The following is an 11,362-nucleotide window of genomic DNA, read 5'->3' on the forward strand; positions in this document are numbered from 1 at the left end:
GGGTGTGTGTGTGTACCTATAGATGTGTGTGTGTAACTATAGATGTGTGTTTGGGTGTGTGTGTGTAACTATAGATGTGTGTTTGGGTGTGTGTGTGTACCTATAGAAGTGTGTTTGGGTGTGTGTGTACCTATAGAAGAGTGTAACGCTCTCTCTGCCACCCTACCTGTACCTGTTGTCTTGACGCCCTGTGCGTTGTCTGGACGCCCTGTGTGTTGTCTTGCAGGCAGATGCTGCGGGAACACGGCTGCCTGCCGACGCTGCTGCAGCACCTGAAGTCTCACAGTCTGACCATCGTGTCCAACGCCTGCGGGACGCTCTGGAACCTGTCGGCCCGCGACGCCAGAGACCAGGAGGCGCTGTGGGAGCTGGGCGCCGTGGGCATGCTGCGCAATCTGATCCACTCCCGCCACAAGATGATCGCCATGGGCAGCGCCGCCGCCCTGCGCAACCTGATGGCCAACCGGCCGGCGCGCTACAAAGACGCCAGCGTGGTGTCACCCGGCGCCGGCGCCCCCTCGCTGCACGCCCGAAAACAGAAGGCTTTGTTTGAGGAGCTGGACGCACAACACCTGTCGGAAACCTTCGACAACATCGACAACTTGAGCCCCAAAGCGGCGCACAGGAAGGGGCGGGGCTGCAACGGCGCCGGCGCCGGAGGAGGCGGCGCAGCGCGCTCGTACACCAACACGCCGGTGCTGTCCAGCCCGAAGAACGGAGACGGGTCGAAGAGGACGGGCGAGGAGGCGCCGTACGCCCGCTCGGTGTTCCCGCCCAGCGTGCGGGCGTCCAGCGACAGCCTGAACAGCGTGACGAGCGCCGACGGCTACGGCAACCGTGGCAAAACCAAGCCGTCGGCTGAGCCGTTCTACTCCTCCGACGAGAGCGGCGCCAACAAGTGCTGCGTGTACAGGAAGTACCCGGCCGACCTGGCTCACAAGATCCGCAGCGCCAACCACATGGCGGACGACGACGGCGCCGAGCTGGACACGCCCATCAACTACAGCCTGAAGTACTCGGACGAGCAGCTGAACTCCGGGCGGCAGAGCCCGAGCCACCGCGGCGCCATCGACAGCGACGAGGACTCCGAGCAGGACGGCCGGCTGCGGCGGAGCGACGCCGCTGAATCTGGGCCGAAGAGCGGCCGCATGGCGTCGGGGCCGCCGCCGCACTATGGCGCTGTCACGGGAACATCGAGCTACGGCAGCGACTCCGCCCCCGAGCAGCCCATCGACTACAGCCTGAAATACGGCGGCGACGCCGTCCACAAACCGTTCAAGTCGGAGGAGACTCCTGCGCCGTCCTCGGCCAACAAGCTCCGCCCCCTAGCTCCTCCCACCGGACGCACCGCGGCGAAGAGCAACCAGGAGTCCACGCAGACGTACTGCGTGGAGGACACGCCCATCTGCTTCTCCAGAGGCAGCTCGCTGTCCTCGCTGTCGTCGGAAGATGAGGAGGACGGTGATGTCATCGGGAAGAAGAGGAAAGGCGGCGGCGCCGGCGAATACCCGACCCTTCCCGTCAGCGAGAAGGACGAGCAGCAGCGGCGGCGGCGGCAGAAGGAGGCCGAGAGTCAGACGGCCGCCGCTCCCTCCACCCGAGGACGGCGAGGACACCATCACCACCACGGCCACTCGCACCACCATCACCACCACGTGACCTCATCGGGCGCCAGGACGCCGAAGAGCCCGCCGGAGCAGCCGTACGCCCAGGAGACGCCGCTGATGTTCAGCCGCTGCACCTCCGTCAGCTCGCTGGACAGCTTCTCCACCTCCTCCATCGCCAGCTCCGTGCGCTCCAGCGAGCCGTGCAGCGGCGAGCCCAGCGGCGTGGTCAGCCCCAGCGACCTCCCCGACAGCCCGGGTCAGACGATGCCGCCGAGCCGCGCCAAGACGCCGCCGCCGCCGCCGGCCCCCAAGTCCCAGGAGAAGGAGAAGGGGAAGGAGGAGGAGAGCGGCGTGGACGTGCTGCTGCACTTCGCCACGGAGAGCACGCCGCACGGCTTCTCCCGTGCCTCCAGCCTGAGCGCGCTCAGTGTGGACGAGCCGTACATCGCAGCCGAGATGACGAAGAAGGACGAGGAGGACGGCGGCGCGGCGAGGAAGGAGGAGTCCAAGCCGGGCCTCGACGAGTCGGACGACGATGACAACGAGATCTTGGAGGCATGCATCAACATGGCGATGCCCAAGTCTTCCCAGAAACCAAAGAAGCCGCCGCCGGCGGCGCCACGGAAGCCCAGCCAGCTTCCTGTCTACAAGCTCCTCCCCCCTCAGAGCCGCCCGCCGCCGCCGCAGAGGAAGGACGCGCCGCCGCCGCAGGAAGACATGCCCAGAGTTTACTGCGTGGAGGGAACGCCGCTCAACTTCTCCACCGCCACCTCGCTCAGTGACCTCACCATCGACTCGCCGCCCAACGAGGAGGCAGCGCCTGTGGCCCCGCCCCCATCTGCCCCAAGAAGGCGAGCCGGATTCCCCGAGGGCGAGAACGGGGACGACATCCTGGCCGAGTGCATCAACGCCGCTATGCCCAAAGCCAAACCCAGGAAACCAGTCAGAGCGGCGGCCCACGGCGAGCAGCTCCCGGCTCCACCCCTTTCCGCTCCCGGCCCGCCCTCAGTCCCGCCTCCTCTGGGCCCGCAGCAGCAGAAGAAGAAGCCGACGTCTCCGGTGAAACCAATGCCTCAGCGGGCGGCGTACGGCAGCATCACGGCCGCCAAAGCCAAGCCGGGATTCGCCTTCGATTCTCCACGCCACTACACGCCCATTGAGGGCACGCCGTGCTGCTTCTCACGCAACGACTCGCTCAGCTCGCTCGACTTCGACGAGGATGACGTCGTCGGCGAGAAGGACGAAGAGAAGAAGACTAAAGAGGAAGAAGGCAGGAAGAGGAAGCAGCAGACGGCCGCCGTGCTCCCACGAACCAAAACCGCGACCAATCAGACGGCGAGCGACGAGAAGCAGAAGTTCGCCATGGAGGACGAGAGGCAGAAGTTCGCCATGGAGGACGAGAGGCAGAAGTTCGCCATGGAGGACGAGAGGCAGAAGTTCGCCATGGAGGACGAGAGGCAGAAGTTCGCCATGGAGGACGAGAGGCAGAAGTTCGCCATGGAGGACACGCCCGTCTGCTTCTCCCGGAACCCGTCGCTGAGCTCGCTGAGCGACATCGACCAGGAGAACAACAACAAGGAGTTCGCCCCGCCGCCGGCGCCGGAGCAGCAAGATGGAGGCCAGGCGGCAGAAAAGGCTCCTGCTGCTGAGGTGAGGACAGGGTCAAAGGACAAGTCAGTCAGGACAAGTCAGAACAAACGGGTCAGTCAGAACAAGTCAGAACAAGTCAGAACAAACGGGTCAGTCAGGACAAGTCAGAACAAGTCAGGACAAGTCAGAACAAGTCAGGACAAACAGGTCAGTCAGGACAAGTCAGAACAAGTCAGGACAAGTCAGAACAAACAGGTTAGTCAGAACAAGTCAGAACAAGTCAGGACAAGTCAGAACAAACGGGTTAGTCAGAACAAGTCAGGACAAGTCAGAACAAACGGGTTAGTCAGAACAAGTCAGGACAAGTCAGAACAAACGGGTTAGTCAGGACAAATCAGAACAAGTTAGAACAAGTCAGAACAAACGGGTCAGTCAGAACAAGTCAGGACAAACGGGTCAGTCAGAACAAGTCAGGACAAGTCAGGACAAACGGGTCAGTCAGAACAAGTCAGGACAAGTCAGAACAAACAGGTTAGTCAGAACAAGTCAGGACAAGTCAGAACAAGTCAGGACAAGTCAGAACAAACGGGTTAGTCAGAACAAGTCAGGACAAGTCAGGACAAGTCAGAACAAACGGGTTAGTCAGAACAAGTCAGAACAAGTCAGGACAAGTCAGAACAAACGGGTTAGTCAGAACAAGTCAGAACAAGTCAGGACAAGTCAGAACAAACGGGTTAGTCAGGACAAATCAGAACAAGTTAGAACAAGTCAGAACAAACGGGTCAGTCAGAACAAGTCAGGACAAGTCAGAACAAACGGGTTAGTCAGAACAAGTCAGAACAAGTCAGAACAAACGGGTCAGTCAGAACAAGTCAGGACAAGTCAGGACAAACGGGTTAGTCAGAACAAGTCAGTCAGTCAGGACAAGTCAGAACAAACGGGTCAGTCAGGACAAGTCAGGACAAGTCAGAACAAACAGGTTAGTCAGAACAAGTCAGAACAAGTCAGGACAAGTCAGAACAAGTCAGGACAAGTCAGAACAAACGGGTTAGTCAGAACAAGTCAGGACAAGTCAGAACAAACGGGTTAGTCAGAACAAGTCAGAACAAGTCAGAACAAACGGGTCAGTCAGGACAAGTCAGAACAAGTCAGGACAAACGGGTTAGTCAGAACAAGTCAGAACAAGTCAGGACAAGTCAGGACAAACAGGTTAGTCAGAACAAGTCAGAACAAGTCAGGACAAGTCAGGACAAACGGGTCAGTCAGAACAAGTCAGGACAAGTCAGAACAAACAGGTTAGTCAGAACAAGTCAGGACAAGTCAGAACAAGTCAGGACAAGTCAGAACAAACGGGTTAGTCAGAACAAGTCAGGACAAGTCAGAACAAGTCAGAACAAACGGGTCAGTCAGAACAAGTCAGGACAAGTCAGAACAAACGGATTAGTCAGAACAAGTCAGGACAAGTTAGAACAAGTCAGGACAAACGGGTCAGTCAGGACAAGTCAGAACAAGTCAGGACAAGTCAGAACAAACAGGTTAGTCAGAACAAGTCAGAACAAGTCAGGACAAGTCAGTACAAACGGGTGAGTCAGGACAAGTCAGAACAAGTCAGGACAAACGGGTCAGTCAGGACAAGTCAGAACAAGTCAGGACAAGTCAGAACAAACAGGTTAGTCAGAACAAGTCAGAACAAGTCAGGACAAGTCAGAACAAACGGGTTAGTCAGAACAAGTCAGGACAAGTCAGAACAAACGGGTTAGTCAGAACAAGTCAGGACAAGTCAGAACAAACGGGTTAGTCAGAACAAGTCAGGACAAGTCAGAACAAACGGGTTAGTCAGGACAAATCAGAACAAGTTAGAACAAGTCAGAACAAACGGGTCAGTCAGAACAAGTCAGGACAAGTCAGAACAAACGGGTTAGTCAGAATAAGTCAGGACAAGTTAGAACAAGTCAGAACAAACGGGTTAGTCAGAACAAGTCAGAACAAGTCAGGACAAACGGGTTAGTCAGAACAAGTCAGAACAAGTCAGGACAAACGGGTTAGTCAGAACAAGTCAGGACAAGTCAGAACAAACGGGTTAGTCAGAATAAGTCAGAACAAGTCAGGACAAACGGGTTAGTCAGGACAAGTTAGAACAAGTCAGAACAAACGGGTTAGTCAGAACAAGTCAGAACAAGTCAGGACAAACGGGTTAGTCAGAACAAGTTAGAACAAGTCAGAACAAACGGGTCAGTCAGAACAAGTCAGGACAAGTCAGAACAAACGGGTTAGTCAGAATAAGTCAGGACAAGTCAGAACAAGTCAGAACAAACGGGTTAGTCAGAACAAGTCAGGACAAGTCAGAACAAACGGGTTAGTCAGAACAAGTCAGAACAAGTCAGGACAAACGGGTCAGTCAGAACAAGTCAGAACAAGTCAGGACAAACGGGTTAGTCAGAACAAGTCAGGACAAGTCAGAACAAACGGGTTAGTCAGAACAAGTCAGGACAAGTCAGAACAAACGGGTCAGTCAGAACAAGTCAGGACAAGTCAGAACAAACGGGTTAGTCAGAACAAGTCAGAACAAGTCAGGACAAACGGGTCAGTCAGAACAAGTCAGAACAAGTCAGGACAAGTCAGAACAAACGGGTTAGTCAGGACAAATCAGAACAAGTTAGAACAAGTCAGAACAAACGGGTCAGTCAGAACAAGTCAGGACAAGTCAGAACAAACGGGTTAGTCAGAACAAGTCAGAACAAGTCAGAACAAACGGGTCAGTCAGAACAAGTCAGGACAAGTCAGAACAAACGGGTTAGTCAGAACAAGTCAGGACAAGTCAGAACAAACGGGTCAGTCAGAACAAGTCAGGACAAGTCAGAACAAACGGGTTAGTCAGAACAAGTCAGAACAAGTCAGGACAAACGGGTCAGTCAGAACAAGTCAGAACAAGTCAGGACAAGTCAGAACAAACGGGTTAGTCAGGACAAATCAGAACAAGTTAGAACAAGTCAGAACAAACGGGTCAGTCAGAACAAGTCAGGACAAGTCAGAACAAACGGGTTAGTCAGAACAAGTCAGAACAAGTCAGAACAAACGGGTCAGTCAGAACAAGTCAGGACAAGTCAGAACAAACGGGTTAGTCAGAACAAGTCAGTCAGTCAGGACAAGTCAGAACAAACGGGTCAGTCAGGACAAGTCAGAACAAACAGGTTAGTCAGAACAAGTCAGGACAAGTCAGAACAAACGGGTTAGTCAGAACAAGTCAGAACAAGTCAGGACAAACGGGTTAGTCAGAACAAGTCAGAACAAGTCAGGACAAGTCAGAACAAACAGGTTAGTCAGAACAAGTCAGAACAAGTCAGAACAAGTCAGGACAAGTCAGAACAAACGGGTTAGTCAGAACAAGTCAGGACAAGTCAGAACAAGTCAGAACAAACGGGTCAGTCAGAACAAGTCAGGACAAGTCAGAACAAACGGGTTAGTCAGAACAAGTCAGGACAAGTCAGAACAAACGGGTCAGTCAGGACAAGTCAGAACAAGTCAGGACAAACGGGTCAGTCAGAACAAGTCAGGACAAGTCAGGACAAGTCAGAACAAACGGGTCAGTCAGGACAAGTCAGAACAAGTCAGAACAAACGGGTCAGTCAGGACAAGTCAGAACAAGTCAGGACAAACGGGTCAGTCAGAACAAGTCAGGACAAGTCAGGACAAACGGGTCAGTCAGAACAAGTCAGAACAAGTCAGGACAAGTCAGAACAAACAGGTTAGTCAGAACAAGTCAGAACAAGTCAGGACAAGTCAGAAGAAACGGGTTAGTCAGGACAAATCAGAACAAGTTAGAACAAGTCAGAACAAACGGGTCAGTCAGAACAAGTCAGGACAAGTTAGAACAAGTCAGTACAAACGGGTTAGTCAGGACAAGTCAGAACAAGTCAGGACAAGTTAGAACAAGTCAGTACAAACGGGTTAGTCAGGACAAGTCAGAACAAGTCAGAACAAGTCAGGACAAGTCAGAACAAACGGGTTAGTCAGAACAAGTCAGGACAAGTTAGAACAAGTCAGAACAAACGGGTTAGTCAGGACAAGTCAGAACAAGTCAGGACAAGTTAGAACAAGTCAGAACAAACGGGTTAGTCAGAACAAGTCAGGACAAGTCAGAACAAACGGGTTAGTCAGAACAAGTCAGAACAAGTCAGAACAAACGGGTCAGTCAGGACAAGTCAGAACAAGTCAGGACAAACGGGTTAGTCAGAACAAGTCAGAACAAGTCAGGACAAGTCAGGACAAACAGGTTAGTCAGAACAAGTCAGAACAAGTCAGGACAAACGGGTCAGTCAGAACAAGTCAGGACAAACAGGTTAGTCAGAACAAGTCAGGACAAGTCAGAACAAACGGGTTAGTCAGAACAAGTCAGGACAAGTCAGAACAAGTCAGAACAAACGGGTCAGTCAGAACAAGTCAGGACAAGTCAGAACAAACGGGTTAGTCAGAACAAGTCAGAACAAGTCAGGACAAGTCAGAACAAACGGGTTAGTCAGAACAAGTCAGGACAAGTTAGAACAAGTCAGTACAAACGGGTTAGTCAGGACAAGTCTGAACAAGTCAGGACAAGTTAGAACAAGTCAGTACAAACGGGTCAGTCAGAACAAGTCAGGACAAGTCAGAACAAACGGGTTAGTCAGAACAAGTCAGGACAAGTTAGAACAAGTCAGTACAAACGGGTCAGTCAGAACAAGTCAGGACAAGTCAGAACAAACGGGTTAGTCAGAACAAGTCAGGACAAGTTAGAACAAGTCAGTACAAACGGGTTAGTCAGGACAAGTCAGGACAAGTTAGAACAAGTCAGTACAAACGGGTTAGTCAGGACAAGTCAGGACAAGTTAGAACAAGTTAGAACAAGTCAGTACAAACGGGTTAGTCAGGACAAGTCAGAACAAGTCAGGACAAGTTAGAACAAGTCAGTACAAACGGGTTAGTCAGGACAAGTCAGAACAAGTTAGAACAAGTCAGAACAAGTTAGAACAAGTCAGAACAAATGGGTCAGTCAGAACAAGTCAGGACAAGTCAGAACAAACGGGTCAGTCAGAACAAGTCAGGACAAGTCAGAACAAACGGGTTAGTCAGAACAAGTCAGGACAAGTCAGAACAAACGGGTTAGTCAGAACAAGTCAGGACAAGTCAGAACAAGTCAGAACAAGTCAGAACAAACGGGTCAGTCAGGACAAGTCAGGACAAACGGGTCAGTCAGAACAAGTCAGGACAAGTCAGAACAAACGGGTCAGTCAGGACAAGTCAGGACAAACGGGTCAGTCAGGACAAGTCAGGACAAGTCAGAACAAACGGGTCCTTCAGTCTGATCACGTCATGATGACATCATAGTTTGCTGTCCTGTGATTGGGTTACAGGTGAATCTCAGGGAATAACACCTGCTCTCTGTCCCAGGTGGAGTCTAAGCCCCGCCCCCCGGGCCCCAGTGGCTACGCCCCCAAAGCGTTCCACGTGGAGGACACGCCCGTCTGTTTCTCCCGGAACTCGTCTCTGAGCTCGCTGAGCATCGACTCTGAGGACGACCTTCTGCAGGAGTGCATCAGCTCCGCCATGCCCAAGAAGAAGAAGAAGGCCGCCGCCGCCATCGCCGCGCCCAACTCCGCGCCGAACTCCGCGCCCAACGCCGACGACTGTATCCTGGATGAGGAGGAACCCTCAGAGGCGCCCAAAAGCCCCGCCTCCCCCGACTCGGAGTCCTTTGATTGGAAGGCCATCCAGGAGGGCGCCAACTCCATCGTCAGCAGCCTTAACGCCGCCGCCGCCTCCTCGCTGTCCCGCCAGCCGTCCTCCGACTCCGACTCCGTCCTGTCTCTGAAGTCCGTGGGCTCGCCCTTCCACCTGCCGGCAGCCAATCGCAACGCAGAGGAGGAGGGGGACGAAGCGCGGCGTGGAGCGAGGATCCTGAAGCCCGGCGAGCGCAGCACGCTGGAGGCCAAGAAGAAGAAGGAGGACGAGGACGAGGAGGAGGACAAGGCGCTGCGGGGCGGGAAGAAGGTGTACAGGAGTCTGATCACGGGTAAGCCGCGGGCGGAGCCGGCCGCCAGGGGGCGGAGCAAGCCCCGCGGCGCCGGCATGGCCAAAGCCCCAGGAGGCGGGGACGGCGCTGACCGAGGGGGCGGGTCCTCTCGAGACTCCACCCCCTCCCGCTCCGCCTCAGCCAGTCAGAAGGGAGGGAAGGTTTCTCAGCTGCCGCGCACTGCGTCTCCATCATCATCATCCTCCTCCTCCTCCAGGCCCGCCAAGCCCAGCGGCGTGCCGAAGAGCGGCGGCGGCATCCCGAGGAGCGAGTCGGCCTCCAGGGTCGGCGGCTCTGCCGCCAAGAAGCCGAAGGCGGAGCCTGAGAAGCCGGCGCTCGTTCGCCAGTCGACCTTCATCAAGGAGGCGCCAAGTCCCACGCTGAAGAGGAAACTGGAGGAGTCGGCGGCGGCCGCTGAGTTGCCATCCAGCCCCGACACGCCGCTGCCCGCGGCGAGCAGGCGGCACGAGGTCAGCCGCTCGCACTCCGAGAGCCCGTCGCGCCCGCAGGAAGTGGCGTCGTCCCGCCTCAGCCGCACCGGCACCTGGAAGCGGGAGAACAGCGGCGCCGCCGCGGCGGGCGGCGGGAAACACTCCACGTCTCTGCCGCGCGTCGGCACCTGGAAGCGGTCGGGAAGTTCGTCGTCGGTGCTGTCGGCGTCATCGGAGTCCAGCGAGAAGGGGCGGGCCGAGGAGGAGGGCGCCGCCAGGTCCAAGGGGACGTGGCGCAAGGCCAAGAGCGGCGGCGGCGACTCGTCTGCCGGCCGGTCGGAGGACGTGTGGGTCCGCCTGGAGGACTGTCCCGTTAACAACCCGCGCTCGCCGTCCTCGTGCTCCTCGCGCTCGCCCACCGCCGCCAACGCCCCGCCCGTCATCGACGGCTCCGCCTCCAGGATCCCGTCCTCCTCCTCCTCGTCCTCGTCCTCCTCCAACCTCAACCTGCGGCGGAGCTGCGAGAGCCTGGACGACAAGCCGCCGCCGCAGCAGCGCGGTCAGCAGCGCAGCGGCGCCGTGGCGGCCCGCGTCAGCCCCTTCAACTACACGCCGAGCCCGAGGAAGGGCGGCGCCGACGTCAGCTCCGCCCCCACGCCACCCGCCACCAGCACGTCCACCACCCCGACCCGACCTTCGCTCATCCCCACGCCGGTCACCAAGAAGAGGGAGCCCAAGGCCGGCGAGGGCGGCGGCGGCGAGCGCGGCTCGTACATCGTGACCTCGGTGTGAAGTTGGGACTCACGGAGACAGGAAGTGTGTATTTAAGCTCCGCCCCCACCTGAGAAAACTCTAAAACAAACTTTTTATGTTTTTATACCACTAAAATGATCTGTAGCGCTTAGCTCCGCCCCCTGCATGGCCCCGCCCTCATAACCACGTCACCATGGTAACCTGATGATGCTGTTAGCTGTAGCCTCTGAGCTCTTTTTTAATGGAGTTTGGTTCTGAACAAACCGACCCGCCGTCTGGTTCCTTTAACCAGAACCTTTAACCAGAACCAGCGGGTTTGTTCAGAACCTCCCTCCTCCTGTGACTTTCCTGCTCTGTTGCCATGGAAACTGATAACACTGTAAAGCGTAAGTTATTGCTGTAAAACCTGAAGCACATAATTTAAACATGATTTTTGCCAAATGTCAGATGATCAATAAAGTTGAACTCGAGCTGCTTCCTGTGTTTTTATTATTGTACGGAGGCCCCAAAGGGACAGAACCAGAACCAGTTAGGAACCAGAACCAGTTAGGAACCAGAACCAGTTAGGAACCGGAACCAGAACCAGTTAGGAACCAGAACCAGTTAGGAACCAAAACCAGTTAGGAACCAGGACAACGGTAACCAGGGCTTTGTTCGAAAGCGCCTACTACATACTGCATGCTTCATACTGCATACTGCCTACTAAATACTTTATACTACATACTGCATACTGCATGCTACATACTGCATGCTACATGCTACATACTGCATACTGCCTACTAAATACTTTATACTACATACTGCATGCTACATACTGCATGCTACATGCTACATACTGCATCCTGCATGCTACATACTACATCCTGCATACTACATACTACATACTGCATACTGCATGCTACATACTACATACTGCATACTACATACTGCATGCT

The 11,362-nt window shown here is 54.9% G+C and overlaps 1 protein-coding gene across 3 annotated transcripts in view; it reads left to right on the forward strand.

Annotated features, from left to right (window-relative positions):
- The window catches only part of apc (APC regulator of WNT signaling pathway), a 37,631-nt gene extending 26,729 nt beyond the window's left edge, over positions 1-10,902 (forward strand). For all 3 annotated transcript variants that reach the window (XM_075456389.1, XM_075456391.1, XM_075456390.1), the window contains exons 16-17: positions 227-3,257; positions 8,622-10,902. In XM_075456389.1, the coding sequence (XP_075312504.1) occupies positions 227-3,257; positions 8,622-10,466 (4,876 nt within the window). In that variant the 3' untranslated portion in view covers positions 10,467-10,902. The remainder of the gene's footprint in view (positions 1-226; positions 3,258-8,621) is intronic.
- The last annotated feature ends 460 nt before the right edge of the window (positions 10,903-11,362 follow it).

This window comes from Odontesthes bonariensis, chromosome 22 (genome assembly GCF_027942865.1).
Source record: "Odontesthes bonariensis isolate fOdoBon6 chromosome 22, fOdoBon6.hap1, whole genome shotgun sequence".
NCBI lineage: Eukaryota > Metazoa > Chordata > Actinopteri > Atheriniformes > Atherinopsidae > Odontesthes > Odontesthes bonariensis.